Here is a 17974-nt window from a genome sequence, read left to right on the forward strand (position 1 = left end):
GATCGAAAACACGGGGGTATTAGCCGTAATAATGGAAAAGTGGATGTTTTAAAAAAAAGGAGACACTAAAAAAAGTACAGTTAAGATTCAAGTAATGCAGAAGAAAGCAAAAGAAAAAAAAAAAAAGCGTATAAGAAAAAAGCTGAGTGCTGCAGTGTGACTCTGCAATACAGCAAAATTGTAGCTTGGTAGCACATCTATCAATGCCTGGTCAATGGAACAAGAATAAACAAATACTCCCTCCATTGATCCAGAACCCTACAGGACCCGGTAGATCTACCCAAAAGCCCACACTGGTACATACTGTACAGATACAAAAGGAAACATTTTTTTTTCCTAACAACTCAACAACATGATTCTCAAACTGCAAATCAACCCATAGTCACGCTGAAGAACATTAATGTTTCTGTGTGATTTGTGTGAACAATTTAATGTGACTACTTGCACACATTGAACGCGAATGTCTGCTGAGCGGTTCAGACAAAAACGTGACTCTGTACTCAATCAATAATAAGTAATCTGTGTCTGTGTGAACGGCGTGAGTTCCTTTAGCTCTAATCCGACTGGCAAACCAAATCAACGGTAATCTGGGACTGTGGTGTTCACGGCTATCTCTCATCTTAGTCGACCACCAGACTCGTCAATAAAGCGTGCCCGCGTGCTACCTTCCGGGCCACAAAGTCTAGACTGGCCCTCCAAAACACGAACAGTTCATTTAGAAACAATCAATTCTTCTGGAGCACATGGATACACAGATACACACACATACAGACAGACACACACACACAAACATACTCCACATCTTCACTTTGACTTTATCCTTCTCTCACAAATATTGTTAGCCGTACTAGGCATTAAACTTAAAACTATTTTGAGCAATTTATGTATTTTAACTGAACAAATTCTTGCTGTGAGATCACCTGCAAGCAGTTTCTTTGCTCCCTTCTTTGTGTTTAATCCAATACATGTACACACTCACACTATACTTATTTTTAACTTCATCCCACTCTCTTTCATACCTACCCCCAAAAATGATATTTTTGTGAGTATGCAGTAAGACTTAAACACTATTAACAAATTCACAATCATGTACTTTGTATCCTTCTGTCCTCACACAACCCCCACCCCCACCCCCACCCCCCAACACACACACACACACACACACACACACTGTCTGTCTCCCCCTCTGACTGGGAAGGATTGAGTGAATTCGTGGTAATGGCAGCTCTGGTTCTTGTATTTTGTAAGCTTGGGCAGGTGGATGCGACGCTGTGTGTTCAAATCCAATTAGACCTCTGCGAGTTAAGACAGGGTGAACTGCACAGGGCCAGTCCTGTACACAACTTGTGTGCTTCCCAGCCCTCACGCAGTATGCATTCGTAACAGAGCACAAGCTATAAACCCACAGTCAATCTAAGACTGCACGCCATCAAAGCAAGGGAAACGCAGTCTTGTTCAGGTCATTAGCATTTTCATAACAAACAACTGTATTTCATCTGCAGCGAAAAACAACAGTCGCCCAGGATCATTGAGTAGGGAGGGTGGAGGCTGAGTGGAGAAATGAGATAAAAGCCATTCTGATGTGGAAAGAGGCCTCAAATCCAACTACATAATGTTTTATGTTTTCAAGCTGGGGTGGAGTGACTCTTTCATTGCTTTCAACATTTCAGTGGGTCATGACATAACATCTTTTTCTGCTCTTTAACAGATGTAGAAACTAACTCTAAGCGCCAAAGCACATAACTTTGCAAAAAAATATCTAAAAGGCACTTGTGGTACTGATACATCAATCTAGTAAATAATTCTGGAGTACTTATTCTTTCATTCAAATTCTGTCATTAAACATATTGTAATTTCAACTCCACATTTATACTGAGAGAGTAATGATACTTCTTTTCCCCCAGTCTGAGGAATACTGTGGACTCAATAGTGTAATATTTAAAAAAGAAAATGAACTTGGATAACAGCGTAAGTACTCAGATGATTTATAATATGATTAAAGTACACGTAACGTGAAAATGTATTTAAGTGCTTCGCAACTGTCACATACTGTAATCTACTTACGCGTGTGTAATCAGCACCCACCCTGGTCCTTTAGGTACGCAATCCCGACAGAGATGAATTGGTGGGAATAACACGGCCTCATTATACAAAGACACATTTATTTAAAGGGCATGGTGCTTTAGGGTTGTGGGTAGCCCTGGAGACTGACGACACCGAAATGGATAATTGCACGAATGTGCATCAAATGCAGATGTTACTCTGAGGCTTGTACCAGGGTTCGGCTAAACCCTAAAACAAACAAACGAAGTATGAGCAAAAATAGTCCTTGTGGGCATGTGGCCCTTTACACTATTTAGGCAGCGTGGCAGCAAGTTGTTTGTTTTGCCAGTCGTTTTCCGTTTCCTCTTTAACACTAATTAAATATACTGTCTCCTCTATGTTCCGCCTGTCAGCTCCTTCCATTACTATAATAAAGACGGAACCTTCCACACTCCGTTCAATTCAATTCCACCGGCAACGATGACCAAGGATTTGAATTCCCTGTTCGCTTTTAAATCTTATTACCATTTAGAGATTAACAGTATGCATACAATTTATTTATTTATGACTACCATGTAGTGACCAGACGGCTGGAAGCGCTGCTCAGGGTCGTCCTTTGAAAGACAGTTCACAGACTATGGGTGTATGTCCAAGGTTCAGAAGACATTCAAATCCATGTCCTTAATTTTACAGATTTTTCTAAAAAGACACCCTTTTCAAAGGTAATTATTCCAATTAGTGGTTCAACTGAAATAATACATTGATTGAGTCACAGTAGTGACATTAACAGGCCTGATGCTGTGTGGTTTTGTGGTGCAGTTTAAGGGAGGTATGGTTGGAGGAGTGGCAAGTCTTTCCTGATGTGCAAGAATTGCTTGACTGTTTCTTTTCTAGTTGCTCCACTGCTCAGAGCAACAGCTTCATCACATGTTTCCATTTCATCAGTGAGTCATCACATACAAAGCCTGCAGCTAGTGTGCGCATGCACACACACACACACACACTATAAGTGAAATTCATCACAATGACATGTATAATCTTAAACACACACAAACACACAGAATTTTTGAGATTGTTGAGATGGGCCAATTACCCATGAATAGGTTTGTGTAAATACACACATATTAGTCCACAGCAGAAGAGAACATGTTGTGAACAACTGTATGAGCACAAAAGTCAGTGTCAGTAGAGATGTGCTGTGTTTGTATGTGTGTGTGTGTGTGTACAAGGGTTTTACAAATCAAGAAATGTAACAATTTGAAGTTTAAACTATAAAACTGCATGAGAGCTATCAGTCTTCAGTTAAGGTGTGCAAAACGTCTGCAGCATAATTTATGTTTGATATTGGTCAACTACCTAAGAATGAGAATTTATTTCTCTTCTTCTGGTTAAAATATGTTGTGAATGACCATATGAGTACCAAACTGTGCGTGTGTGTCTGTGTATATATGAGAGAGAGAGAGAGAGAGAGAGAGAGAGAGAGAGAGAGAGAGAGAGAGAGAGAGAGAGAGAGAGAGCTCTATTCTATTTATAGATTAAGTAGTGATTAAATTAAAATGAAACCCTGATCTTAGAATATCAAACTGCGTTGGTGGGATCAAACTGCAGCTGAATTTCGCAAAAGGCCACTAAGATGATGCCCAGCGCAAGAGAAGTCTCGGACAGCCGGCCACACCTCGCCCACTGATGACAGTCACAGCTTTATCTGGCCCGACCATTTACTACAATACAAAAGAATCTGACACGTGGTGTGCGAGATTACCACTGAATATCATTTATTTACCGATTTTCTAAATAACTGGGGCAGCGGCAAACGTCTGATTTGAGCAAACTCAACACTGCGCACGTTCTAACACAAGGATACACTGCAAGACTGCACAACCCGAGGGGATCTGCATAGTTTTCTGATTGTGTGAGCGTTAGACCTGGTGAACAAGATTTCGGTGGTGGCTAAATAATGATCAACATAAATATTTACGCAAACGCGACTTATTTCATGGTAGGGAATAAGCCAAGGGTTACTAATATGACTACCGTAGCCCATTAGAGGGTAATTAGTAGAACACATTTGTGCAAAACTTTTAGCATACATCCCTCTTCACCTCATCAAATGTGCGTATTCGAAAATCCATTCATTTAGTATTACGTTGCAGATAATCGTCTGACAGTTCCAGTAATCTTGAAAATGAACACGGAATGCGGATCTTTCAAGAAAATTTCTAAGATAGGAGAGGTAGTTTTAGGTTAGGTGGAAAACAAAGAGGAAAATGGTCAATCTTTTGTTATTTTCACCGGTAATCTTAATCCGATTTGGATCTATATCTCGCGTTAAAATCATTATCGTACACTGTCATACTCTCATCTGCACAACCTATAAAGCAAAAAAACCCACTGATTTTTGTCCGAACATTATCCAAAAATCGACACTCGTGTAAGGTGCATGCCGAATAACATCGGCCTTTCTCTGTCTTGAAAGAACCACTCAGATATGATGAGACTATACCAAATCACGAAACTGAAATTACCTCGTGGTTTCTGAAGGGAACCGGTCCAAGGGGTGTACCAGCGAGATCCGGTAAATGAAGGAAAAGCAAAGTGAATCGGTTTGTCCAGAATTTTGTCCAAAATCCGACAGTGGGACTGGGTGTTGCGGTGCGTGGGGGGCGAATATTTGGGTTGGATGCTGTCAGTGGAGGGACCGCTCTAGACCGCTTAATCCCCAGTTGAGAGCTGAAAGCTACCCAACCCCCTCCCTCCCTACGCCTCCTTCTGCTCAACCCTGATCGCACTCACGCATCTTTGTTCTCTCGCTCCCCCTGTCCGTCTGCCCCTCGGGTCTTTCTTGCAAGGTCAGTTAGGCTGGGCAAGAAGAGGGCACAGAAGGAAAATAGAAAAAAAAGATAAAGATAACAAGAGATATTGGTTAAGACTGGTATTTTTAAACTTCGATAACAACCTGAATTCTGTTTAGACTTAAAACACAATGCATAAAAAGCAAATTCGTTGCAGTCTGTCAATGTACAAGATTCACTAGATTGCACACTGACGTGACAAACATGCTCAGTTACAGCACGTTTGTTTCCTTCCTCGTCAATACAATAATTTGCAATAATTTAATGTACGTCTGTATGTTATGACGGAACCAGAGAGAAATCCGCGCAGACCTTATACAATACACTAAGCCGGTATTTCAGGACAAATTTCAGCGCGCTTTTTTTTCGTGGCATGGTTTTGTGCAATATGTTTTCTCTGGACCACCGTACTAAAAAACTACACCTTCCCAACTCATTACGTCAGAACATATGACCGGAAGTCAGTCATATGATCACTGTTAACAACATCTTGCAAGCATTCCTATCGAAGCACTCCAAATAATATTCTACACACTGTGAGTAGTGCATCGCAGACATCTACAGCAGCATAAAAATACGCGAATATTTTCTTTGACCGTAATTCAGAACAAATTGGTTGACGTGCAGTTTCAGTTGTTATGCAGACCTTAAGTCTCAAACAGTCTGCAAAGCTCCTAAACTTAAAAACCTGCGGAGTGATACCCCGATTCATCTTGCAAAATGCGGAGTAGAGATCAATAGAATATTAATTTAGAGCTGGATATTGCTGCAAGAGGTTAAGGTCTTTCTAATGTCTCGTTCGTCAACGCCCATGTCGCCTTCACATACTTAAACCTAAGTCGCATCCCAGTGTTGTGACTGATGGTGTACTGTGGCTTTATAGACATTTAAACAGGAGAAGAGAAATCACTGATCTCATGCATTCCTTAATCTAATTTAACAGGTTGATGTGGTCACGTATCTGAGAACAAACATGAGACTTGTTATTCTTGACGACTACGACTTGGCCAGTGAATGGGCTGCCAAGTACATCCGAAACCGAATCATCCAGTTCAAACCCAGTGCCGACAAATATTTTACATTAGGACTGCCCACAGGTAAACTTATCAAGTTTATGGCCTGAGTAAGTGGTTGATACCAGTAGATTTATACCAGCATTTAGTATTTTAACAAAACATAATTAATATAATCTTACTTTTCTGTTTTTAGGAAGCACTCCCCTTGGCTGTTACAGGAAGCTGATTGAGTATCATAAGAATGGAGATCTCTCTTTCAAATATGTCAAAACTTTCAATATGGATGAATATGTTGGTGAGTTCAGTAGGAGTTGCCCATGTTTATGAATCATTGTTCATAGAAAGTGCAGAGCGTGCAGTTTTAGCAGGATCTTTTACTATTTGTCTTTAAATACATTGTATAAGAGAGACTTTTTTTTTTTAGCTTGCCAGCCATACATGTAACCAACAGAAAATTTTAGTAAATATTGGTCTGTTGAAATAACATGTCAGAAAAATCACATTAACAACACGGAGGAGATTGTCAAAACTTCCCCTATTAGTCAGCAGCACAGCACAGTCCGTGAATGTGATCAGCTATTAGTTTGTTTATTGCTTAATGCATAAGTAACATGGTATGGATAAGAGATGTTTGCCTTCGTGGCAAACTGCCAGTCGTTATGCTCTGGCTCCTTCCTACAGAGAATATAAACAAGGCAACAAAGTGTTCCTGGAACCTCGTGTTCTTTGATGTTTCCTTTGTCTGACCATTCTGTGACACGCTTTTTCTTCAGGCTTGCCCAGGGACCACCCAGAGAGCTACCATTCTTATATGTGGGAAAACTTCTTTAAGCATATTGACATCCAGCCCCAAAACGCCCACATCTTGGATGGGAATGCACCGGACCTTCAGGCAGAGTGTGATGCCTTTGAGAGGAAGATAACTGAAGCTGGTGGCATAGAGCTGTTTGTTGGAGGTGGGAGTCGAATGCCTGTCTTTTTCTTACGAAACCAGGAAACAGGGTCTAACGAAATTCCTATTTAGAGAAAAGGAGGCAAAAGAGACATTTCAATCAAGTTTATTAGTCATGATACAGGTCTGGGGGTAGTTTTTCACGTCAGCAGCTCTGGATTTACAAACTGAATTAGGCGGTGAAACCGTGTTGAAGTTATTCCATTCTTCATTGTCTCATTCTGCAGGCATCGGGCCAGACGGTCACATCGCCTTTAATGAGCCTGGGTCTAGTCTTGTGTCTAGGACAAGAGTGAAGACCTTGGCTAAGGACACTATCCTTGCCAATGCCAGATTCTTTGGGAATGACCTCTCAAAAGTTCCCACCATGACCCTTACAGTTGGAGTGGGAACTGTGATGGACGCCCGAGAGGTATGGATGGATCTGCTCTTTCTGTTACCAAAGGCAAAGCTTTGTCTGTGTTATTGAATAACTAGATTAACAGGCTCTGTGCTCTCCATGCTTCAATGAAACTGTATAGCTAGGTAGTTTCATAAGACAGTGTCTTATAGGGTGACCATTCCTTTAGAGACAGCCAAAACAACTGCTGATTCTGTATGAAATCACCATTGCATAACCAGACTTTTGCAGAGACACGTTAATGCTCAATTTCGGAGCTGAACAAAAATGCTCTCATCTTTCTGCTGTTTTTCAGGTGATGATTTTGATCACGGGAGCTCATAAAGCCTTTGCCCTATACAAGGCCATAGAAGAAGGTGTGAACCATATGTGGACTGTGTCAGCTTTTCAGCAGCATCCACATACCATCTTTGTATGTGATGAAGACGCCACACTTGAACTCAGAGTCAAGACTGTGAAGTACTTCAAAGGTATGACTCTCAGTTACAAATGTATAAAAAAAGCTGAACGAGGAAAATGAGATGCCCAAAGCACAGTAGGTCATTAAAATCATATAATCATCTAAGCTATGTAGACAAATACATGCGATATGATAATCTCTCATACACTTTGTTGGTTTTGTTGACATTCTGAATAGCTGTCCTGAGACTGTTGTAAACACCTTATGTGTTTACAAAGACCGTTGTGTGAAACACATACCCATGCCTTGTAGACTCATATGACTGAAACCACAATTGAGGCCATGTAAACAAGCCCACAATACTCTGCATAGAGCCGTGCCATCTCAACTCAACGTGTGGCGTGGAGAACATCACATAGCTCAGTGTTTCCTGATTCCATTCTTGTCTGCAAAAAAAGAAGTCAGATAGACAGTAAGGCTTCCTAGGTTTAGTTTATCTAGCTTCCTTACTGGCAGGTAAATACAGTTGGCCTGCCTTACCTGAGGGTTTGGCATCCGCATTTGAAAATATTTAAAAAAAACAATCCGGAATATTCCCAAAAAAGAACATTTGAAATTCCCATGCGTAGTGTAGTACGCTAGAGTACTGTGGTCAGTATGATTTACATGGGTTTTAGCAGTTCTTAGTAGTACTTTTTGGTGGGGTTTCAAGTTATGAACATGTACATAGGGTAAAATTGTGTCATTTTATATAAGTGTCCTGTGCATCCACAGTTTTTGCACATCCTTGGGGGATCCTGGAACCATATACCTGTGGATAAGGCGGGCTGACTGTATATACTAAATAATATTTTTATTCATTCATTTCCTCCAGGCCTGATGCATGTTCACAATCAACTGGTGGAACCAACGCACAGCATTAAGGACTACAAAGACTGAGAGCAAGAGTTTGGCATCAAGCATCTTAAAGGCAGTAAAACCTTAGCAATGTGAATCATTTGAAAATGTTTACTGCAGTGAAGTACGGCCCTGTCTCAGGGACCAAGGCAGACTCTACAGTGGTTACCAGGGAGACTGAAATCAAGGATCTGAGCAGGCATTTCTCAGTGTTGGGTCTAGATTACATCTTTTCATTACTTTTGATTTTTCCTCTCCTTTTAGATAACTCTGTAATTGGTGTTTCATATGGAATCTGTGCTAAACATAGCTTAAAGCTTCTGACTCCTTGAAATTTCTACTAGGGAAGTAATAATGCAAAAAAAAAAAAAGCAAATTCACCTTGGACTTTTCACTGACCATGGTGTAGTGTCTGGCAAAGTTAACTGTTACCCAAAACAATTCCTAAACCTTTATAAGGTCACTCCATATATGGCAAAGTATTTGGTTAGTAAGTGTAAAGCTGCATCATTTTACATTCCTTGCATAGTGTAGTTTGAAGTGACTACAGCACAACAGTACTGTACCAAAACCTAGAGGCCACCACCAAGCATGAATTTACCTATACTTAACAGGACGGTTTAAGTTTTCACAAAACCCATTTTCAGGTACTTAATCCCTACATTTTCAGTCATAACTCATTTAAAAGTTGGACCAACTGATTTCTTGAACTTTTGGGTCTGGTGAGCTCTGGGTTAAATTGTGATGTCACTTATAGCACTCTGGATTTTGTTACAGTTCATATTTAAGAACGGTTTCAGTTACAGAATTCTTAAAATCTAGAAAAAGAAAAGAAAAGTAAACAAAACAAAAAAGACAATTACATGTGGCAGTGGCAGTTTTGCTTGACAATTGACAAACGTTTTTCCAAGAATGTCAAAATAAGTTGTCTTGTAGTTAAAATTAGTTCTTTATATACTCTGCTACTTAAACAAAGATGAGATGTGTGTTACATTTCAATCCCACCAACTACTGTTCTGTTTTCACACTCCATTGTAATTCAGTGCCTCGGTAATGTTACAATCCCCTATTTTGGATGGTGTACACAGTGCCATATGTATCAGCATCTTAATCTGAGTTACTTTGATAATTGTTAATTTTGAGATTAAAAATCAATTACTTTCATATTCCAGGCTTCAGGAAATGTCCCTATCAGCTGAATGTATTCATTTGATGTGTCAGGATGTGTGTTTGTGTTTGTATAAGGCATTTCAAGTTTCTCTTCAGTACTGTCTGTGAGGGATATTCATAGAAAACTGAGCATAACCTTTTGTAGCCTTTTCTCAGTTTAAATGTGCTGATGCCAGTCAATGAGCCTTTGCAGTGCCGTCTTACATTTCAGTTTCTCATGTTTCATCTTGCTGCCGTATGATTCCACTTGCAAATCAGTTCGGGAGATTTCTGTTAGTACTTGATCATATTATTTTATCATACTGTATTCACACTGACATGTAAATTCATGTTCTCCGGACTTTTTTTTCTTCGTTCACGACCATATTAAGGAACTACAAATAAAATATTTTTTGCTCAAAAGCTCTGTGTACATTAAATAGAGTATATTTATTGACATTAATTTTAAATTCCAAAAGATGCGATATGGTTCTAATACAGTCTGTAGTAACAGTGCTCTCAAATGAACCTGTAGCATTGAGATAAAGGTTCAGAATGATCAACAGAGATGTCGTAGATGTTCCCGCCAAATATTCACAGCTTTAACAAATGTTCAATATCAGTCCTCTTATGAGGAAACTACTTCCGTTTCAAAACATTGATGAAAGCATCTTTGGGGACCTCCACATTTCCAATGCGACGCATTTTCTTTTTCCCCTCTGCTTGTTTCTTTAAGAGTTTCATCTTCCGTGTGATGTCACCTCCATACTAAACAAAACAGGAAAATATGAAGAGAATGTACCAAGAAGCAGAACACATGAAAAATGTTTTACGTAGGAGGGTAAGCGAAAACAACTTACACATTTAGCCAGTACGTTCTTTCTGTATGCTTTGATTCTGAAAGGAAAACAACATCACGCGTTAGAAACCGCTCGATACGCAGTGAGGTGCTTTAGGAGGCTTAATGCTCCAATAACAAATATTCTCAGAGGATGCTTTGGTTTGTAGAACACTCACGTTTCCCTTGCGATGACTTTGCTGCCAATAGCTGCTTGGATAGCGATCTCAAACATCTGTCTAGGAATGGAGTCTCTCAGTCTCTCGCACATGGCTTTACCCGAGCTGTACGCTCTGTCCCTAAGACCGGGGCGACGTCACAGACGAAACAAAGAGGATGGTAATTCCATGTTTAATTTACTATGTGTTAATGTATTAGGTAAAACAGTAACGTTCACTTTAACCACTCTGAAATAGCATTTGTTCATAGCAAAGTATACAGAAAATATAAAACCTTTTTTTTCTAGCTCTGGGTAATTCACAAGCAATTCCCATAGTCTCACTGGCATCAAGAGAGTCAACATTTTTTTCTTTTCTATCTTAAAATTTATCGTGCTCTTTGCTCTGAATAGTAAGCGTTACACAAGAGCACAATATGATTCATGGTTCTGAGACTGGCAGCCACTCAGTATGGGACTGATGATGAACTTGAAAGTACAGATGATATCTGTGTATTGTTATTTATTTGTGCAAATGAATCTACTTGTTCTCTGAAATTGTAATTTTGTAGTATGTGTAGTCTTACCTGTGTACAATAGTAGTGAGTTCTTCCACAGGCTTTCCATTGAGCAGAAAGTCAACCTTAATCAGGTCAGCTGGCTGATATCCTGCATCTTCATAATCAAAACTGGGGAGAATCAACAGAAACAGATTTCTGTCAGTGAGTCACTGGATACCTCTAATATGTTACACGAGAAAAACTTAAGAATCTGTCCAAAACAGTCTTCCAGCTTATGATCAAAGCAGAGGATTCATCAGATGATCATTTAATACCTGTCTGATCTTGGATGTAATGCATCTTTGAAAATGTATAGGTCAATAGAGGATGAGTTTGTATTAATCCCACTTGGCGTACCACAGAGAGCCTTGATTTGATACAAAACCAGCCCATCTAGGGCTCATAAACTGTGCAAGTGGAAAACCACAGAGAACATCACAAACAGCATCCTGTTCTTTATCAAGTTACCTGGCATAGCCAGAGGACATGGACTTAAGCTGGTCATAAAAGTCCACCACAATTTCATTAAGGGGAAAGAGATATTTCATCATCACGCGATGGTCGTCGATGTATACCATGTTCTTCTGTACAGCTCTGCGGTTCTGCAGTGGAAGAGACAGGAGTGATACAACTACCAAACTAGACAAACCAAAAGTGCTCGACCAGATTTAAAAAAAAAAATAAAATAAAAAGGGTTTAGCTTTTAGTATTTCTTTAAATTGGACATCCCAAATGTGACATGAGCGGTGAAATACCAGACTTCACAAACAGTGCTTTGCTTTTTAAACTAACCTGACAGAGGCTCATAATTTTGCTAATGTAGTCGTCGGGTGAGATGATGGTGCCCAGGACTACGGGCTCCAGATACTCTGTAACTTGATTCCTGTCTGGAAACTGGGTAGGATTCACTATGGTGATCTCCTCTGCTCCATGCTCCTGTGCAACAGAACAAGGTTTCCGTTCGGCTATGTACTGCAACACAAAACTGCTGACAAAGTCTTTGACATTTTGACAGGCTTTGACTAAATCTACAAAATTACAACTGGATGATATATGAACTAAAGAAAAAAGATGAGCAGCTGTGGTCTAAAGGTTAGAGAACCGGGCTTGTGACTGGAGGGTTGCCGGTTCGATTCCACTGCTGTGTGCTTGAGCAAGGCACTTAACCGTAATGCTCCCTGGGCGCAGAGGAATGCTGCCCACTACTCGTCTGCTGTGTGTGTACTACTGGTGTGTTGGATGGGTTAAATGCAGAGACAAATTCACTATTCACAGTGTGTGTGTACAATCACGGAGATTTACAACTGTGTTTTTTTTTTGTTTTTTTTTACTGTGGATTAACTTGTGCTGAAAATTCAAAATGACATGAAAACTAAGAGAAAAAAAAATTGATCAGAGAAAAATACAAGGCTTTAGTATGTGTCCTGTGTGTCGTTAACCATCTCAGTATGAAATGTGAGCTTCCAACAACGTTCAGAGTCAGTCTCGTTTTGGCTAATCTAGGTGAGGAGTGGTACCTTTATGAGTTTGAGGGAGGACAGTCTGGCTTTATAGGGTACAGTGGGAGCTGTTACTATAACTGAGGCGTTATACTCCTGCTCCAAACGCTGATTAAACACCTCCATATGCAGCAGACCCAGAAAACCCAGCCTGAGACAGAGAGGTCACAGCAAGGAGACAGGAAAAAAAGAAAGAAATGAAAAAGAGAAAAACACGTTCTTTTCCTCTGACAAAACACCAAATGTGTGACTAAATGTAAACATCACACCACCCTTTGCCCTTCATTTGCCTGGCTTGTACTCTAATAGAGTAAATGTCTCACCTCCACCCAGCTCCCAAAGCCAGACTGCTGTCTCTCTGCACGGTCACACTGGAGTCATTGAGACTCAGTTTCTCCACAGCACTGCGCAGGCCAACATACTCAGACTGGTCCACGGGATACATCCCTACAATGCAACTAAACATTATTCACCTTCGTCCAGATTCTGTACGTTTCCCTATGTCATGATTCAATATAGCGCATTTAGAAATGCATGACTATGCATGGTTGGTTAGTGGCTGACTGATTCAGTTTAGCTTATTTGATGGTATATGATTCCTTATGATTCATTTGGTGCTGTATGATTCTGTATAGTTCATTAGGAATTGTGTGATTCAGTTTGGTTCTCTCGGAATTTATTCAGTGGTGTATTATTAAACCAGGTGGTTCACTTGGGACTGTATGATTGCTTATGAATCATTTTTTGCTATAACCAGGGCCCCTTTGAGGATAACATGATACCATCAGCTCTGTTCACATGGAACATAAAAGTAATTTGAATTAGGAATTATTTGAACCAGCGTTTTCTAAAAATCTTATTCCTAATACAATAATGAGGCCACTAAAAAAACTCTAAAACATATTGTTAGCATGCCTTTATTTTAGTACTCTAATCCAGAAGCCTTGTATATGCGGATACCCTTTAAAACCTGTGGTTTTTGAATGACGAATCCATTTGTAAATGCAAAATGCTACGGCTTAGAGTGGGGGGCGAGTCCATACCTGCAAATACCATGGCTTTGGCGGGTTGAAACCCTGGGAGCGGCTCCACGGGCTGTTTCTGGAGGTGAAGGGTGTCTCCAATTTGAGCCTCTTTCACGTCCTTCATCCCAGCGATCACATAGCCCACCTGACCTGCATACCTGAACACCATATAACCCATCAGGATCAAAAGACCAGGAGGGAAAAGAGCAAACGAATGATTATTATACATTTTTTTTCTAAGAAAGTATTGTTACATGGTTCTTAAATATGTAGGACGTACACATGTTATGAAAATGATGCATTAAAATCAGTTTAAATTTTGATATGAAGGTCAACATAGTACTTCAGATTCAGGATTTTTGATACAACTGCATATGCATGCATCTGCTGATGCAATATGAATTTAAAAATACAGTACACTGTGATTTATATATTTTCTGTCTACAGTTATTTATAGTAATCCATATGTCTGATCTGTTTTGTTCCATTGTGTCTTAAAGGCAGAGTAACTATGAAATGAATGAAATGTATGTTAAGTATAATGTGAAAAGCATTGCTCACAGTTTGTCTGTGGGATGTTCATCTGGTCTGAGCACGCCCAGTTCATTCACCTCATACGTTTTACCCAAGTGGGCTGAAACAATCTTGTCTCCCTTAGCAACCTGGCCACCGAACAGAGCAATGTTTGCCACCACTCCTCTGTAGTGGTCAAAGCTGGAGTCAAAGACCAGTGCTTTAAATGGATCATTCACACTCACAGTGGGCCTGAGATGAAACGAAATTTTATGAGGGGAAAAAAAAGTCACTTTATAAATGTGACAGAACAGGTTAAAGGAGTTAAGTAGCAAACATGAGGTAGGAGAACAAACACTGAGCACGTGACACAAACATGCTGTGTCATGATGTGTTTTTTCAAGCTGGGAAAAGTCCAAGATTGCGTCAATTTTTCCAGAAACCTTTGGAGGCAATGACATCATTTGAAGGAACTTTGTGAACCTGTAAACATTCGGAATGGTACTCACGGTGGTATTCTCTTTACTACCTCCTGGAGAACTACATCAACATTAGTGCCCAATTTGGCAGAAATCTAGAGAAGATACAGACATAAAACTAATCAGTAGGGTAACAAATGGATTCACTGAACTCCTTGAACATTTGCGACATAATATTGTATGAATGTTGCTGCATTCATACTTTGTATCAGTTCTCACCCTGATACACTCCTCCTTTGGAATATCAAACACTTTTTCAATCTGTCTCTCTACCCTGTCTGGGTCAGCATTTTTCAGATCAATCTGAAAGTGAACAGACAGTGAAATCAACATATTCATAAGCGAATGCACAAATATTCATCTCCTTCAGGGTAAACTGTTTTAGATGTTAAAAAGGCTCAGTGGCCCTTACCTTATTTATGACTGGTATGATGGTAAGCTGAGCCTCAAATGCAAGGTAGAAGTTGGCAACTGTCTGTGCCTGTATTCCCTAAAAGTCAGAACAATAAGAAACACAAGGAGATTTATCTGAATTTCTGTGACATCCCCCCTGTTTGTATTGTGTGAACATGCTGAAGTGAACTACACTGTGGTGCATGATAAAACACAACGTGTTAATTCATGCAATCAGTAAAAACACATTCATTGTGTTTTCAGCATCACTTTAAAAACAGAAAAGCACCATCGCTTTGGATTTTGCACACTGTTAGTGACAGAAAATCTCTTCACTTTCTTACTCTGATTTATCTGTTTTAATAGTAATAGTGACTTGCAATGACAGAGGAATAAAATAATATGCTGATATACAGCACCATGACTGAATTAGTCAAACTATATTAAGAATCATAAAATATTGAACAGAATTACACTGTTTCCTCATGAGGCATCTGTACAGTACACATCTTCACGCTGCCTTGACCTAATCGTTTAACATTCCACGTGCTAAATCAAGTACCTCCTGTGGGCCACTAAACATTTACTTACCAAAGTGAAGAACAGCCTAAGAACACTCCTTGAAAACACTCTTACGTGTATTTAATGGAATCTCAAAAGGGATGCTTTTGAAGCTAGTACTGCTGCATTCATCTGAGAAACAAAGCAGGGAAAATTTTGAACTTTGCTCTCACCTGATTGGCATCCACTATGAGAAGAACACCTTGACAGGCAGATATGGAGCGTGAAACTTCATAGCTGAAGTCAACATGTCCCTAACCACAGGAAAAGTATTAATTACTTTCATACATACGAAAACATTAACAGCTCCCTCATGACAAACTGTGGCTGTCTTTGACTCACAGGTGTATCGATAAGGTTGAGGAGGTATGTCTGGCCCTGGTGTTTGTAGAAAAGAGAGGCAGTCTGGGCTTTCACTGTGATCCCCCTTTCTTTCTCTACTTGTAGTTTATCCAACACTTGCTTATTGCGTTCAGTTTTAGCAATAGCTCCTGTTCAAAAGAGAAATGAGAAACCCTGCTGTGAGTGGGACTTGTGAGGCTGTTTATGTTTATGAGCGTGTGATTAAATAAATTGCAACTGAGACATTAACGGTAGCAAAGTGGATACGAAGACATATTAACAATATAGCTAGAGAGAGGATTGTTTACTGGAGCTTACAATATCAGAGAAACAATAAAAGTAAATAATATTCAGGAGTTGAGTGGTCATCAGTGTCTAAAGTATAGGTTTCTTTCAGAGTTTTAAAGCTGTTTTAGTCAAAGACAGTGACTAGGTTACCTGTGAGCTCCAACAGTCTGTCAGCCAAAGTGCTTTTGCCATGATCAATGTGAGCAATGATGCTGAAATTTCGAATTCTGTCCACAGGGAATTTGGACAGGTCAATTTTCTCCTGTCGGTACAAAACAGTTATGACAAGAACAAGGCCTTTTAAGATAAATGTTACTGAAACGTAAGTAGATCAAAAACGCAAGACATGACCTACACAAGGTCACTAAATTTCATCTGCTGACATTTTTGTATTGCTTTCCGAATCAGGGTGCTGGGAAACCAGTTTCTATGAACGTGGCATGACAGCACTTGTAGTTTTCGTACAGTAACGGTTAAATGCTTACGTTTTCAGGCGCAGAGCTGAACTCTCTGTGGATGCGTCGGAAGGCACTAGCACTATTCATCCATCGGTGCCTAATCAGAATACAGGTCGTTCTGTAGCCTTGGCTCCTTTGTTTAAATTTACAGATTTTAAGATCAACAAAACGCCTACCAAATGGCAATATAGGCGCGCAAGGTCTCAATAAAGATAGTTGCATAGCAGTTGAGTTGTACAGTTACACAGGTTTGGTAACTTAACTGCCAAATAGCGTTCAAAGCAAGAATACCGTGACCAAAGATAAGTTTGTTAACATCCTTTAGTCAAAATTTTGTTATCCAGCTAGGTAACGAGAGAATCTTATTTATTTGTTCTTGTTCCTATTTGATAAATTTGATGTGTTGTATTGCATTTCAGTATGACAGTTCATGGACGCAGCCATATTAAGGTAAAAGGTCAAGCGTGTTGTAATAGCGGTGTCTTATGGGAAATGTAGTGTTTTTATTATTATTATTTTTTTAAAGTGTAACCTTACACAACTTGTAGAGCACGGTTGTCCGACAGTTAAAACTAGTCCTTATGTAATAATTGTACTGAAAACCGGGTTTCCAGATAGAATCTATAAAATCAGTAAAAACTAAGAGCAACAGTAATATTTCATAGCCTAATTCCTTCCTTGAATTAATCATTTTCATCACTATCTTTATATCCCAAGTATGGCACCTCTCAAACATGTCAAGCTGAATATTATCACAATACTTTCATTGTATCTATTCACGCTGTTTTTTTTTTTCTTTTATAAAGAGCAAAAGAGCAGAGCCAAGCAAATCCACACTCCTATCATTTAAACATTGCTTCAGTGTTAATTACCACAGGATCCTTAACAGGTGCTCTGATGCAGTTTACATAAATAGTCTGTGCATGGTGCCATAGTCACCTGTTTTTCACCTACTTCAATGAAATTAACATTTTATCATAACAAGGGTAAATTCTCATTGTATGATGTAATTACTTTTGCATCCACAAGATGGTATCCTACACACAAATAACTACATAGAGGAGGAGGGGAGAACAGAACCATTTCCATGGCAACATAGGAACCCACTCACACAAAGTAGGTCCCCGTGAACGTTGCCTAGATAAGAAATCA

At 39.6% G+C, this 17974-nt stretch overlaps 2 protein-coding genes across 2 annotated transcripts; one reads left to right on the forward strand and one right to left on the reverse strand.

The window, feature by feature from the left end:
• The first annotated feature begins 5387 nt into the window (after window positions 1-5387).
• Window positions 5388-8764, forward strand: gnpda2 (glucosamine-6-phosphate deaminase 2). The gene is made up of 7 exons (XM_030765733.1): window positions 5388-5431; window positions 5839-5992; window positions 6105-6206; window positions 6685-6867; window positions 7091-7275; window positions 7559-7733; window positions 8538-8764. The coding sequence occupies exons 2-7, from the start codon at window positions 5869-5871 to the stop codon at window positions 8600-8602; spliced, it is 834 nt and encodes a 277-aa protein (XP_030621593.1). The 5' UTR covers window positions 5388-5431; window positions 5839-5868; the 3' UTR covers window positions 8603-8764.
• Window positions 8765-10216: 1452 nt separating this feature from the next.
• Window positions 10217-17246, reverse strand: guf1 (GTP binding elongation factor GUF1). The gene is made up of 17 exons (XM_030765734.1): window positions 16850-17246; window positions 16515-16626; window positions 16077-16225; window positions 15908-15988; window positions 15193-15270; window positions 15000-15083; window positions 14811-14875; window positions 14350-14553; window positions 13807-13946; window positions 13087-13210; window positions 12782-12914; window positions 12057-12200; window positions 11733-11866; window positions 11292-11393; window positions 10727-10846; window positions 10570-10606; window positions 10217-10477 (listed from the first exon to the last, which is right to left on the reverse strand). Exons 1-17 carry the CDS (start codon window positions 17042-17044, stop codon window positions 10349-10351), a joined length of 2031 nt encoding a protein of 676 aa, XP_030621594.1. The 5' UTR covers window positions 17045-17246; the 3' UTR covers window positions 10217-10348.
• Between the last annotated feature and the right edge of the window lie 728 nt (window positions 17247-17974).

This window comes from Chanos chanos, chromosome 2 (assembly GCF_902362185.1).
Source record: "Chanos chanos chromosome 2, fChaCha1.1, whole genome shotgun sequence".
NCBI lineage: Eukaryota > Metazoa > Chordata > Actinopteri > Gonorynchiformes > Chanidae > Chanos > Chanos chanos.

What these genes read in the sequence shown, in the direction of transcription:
- gnpda2 (XM_030765733.1), top strand. Translation starts at nt 5,869, where the DNA reads ATGAGACTTGTTATTCTTGACGACTACGACTTGGCCAGTGAATGGGCT. An exon ending in TACATTAGGACTGCCCACAG is followed by an intron (nt 5,993 to 6,104) that starts GTAAACTTATCA and finishes TTCTGTTTTTAG; the next exon opens with GAAGCACTCCCCTTGGCTGT. An exon ending in CTGTGATGGACGCCCGAGAG is followed by an intron (nt 7,276 to 7,558) that starts GTATGGATGGAT and finishes GCTGTTTTTCAG; the next exon opens with GTGATGATTTTGATCACGGG.
- guf1 (XM_030765734.1), bottom strand. Translation starts at nt 17,044, where the DNA reads ATGCAACTATCTTTATTGAGACCTTGCGCGCCTATATTGCCATTTGGT. An exon ending in ATGTCCTCTGGCTATGCCAG is followed by an intron (nt 11,394 to 11,732) that starts GTAACTTGATAA and finishes GATTCTCCCCAG; the next exon opens with TTTTGATTATGAAGATGCAG. An exon ending in AGAACGTACTGGCTAAATGT is followed by an intron (nt 10,478 to 10,569) that starts GTAAGTTGTTTT and finishes TGTTTTGTTTAG; the next exon opens with TATGGAGGTGACATCACACG.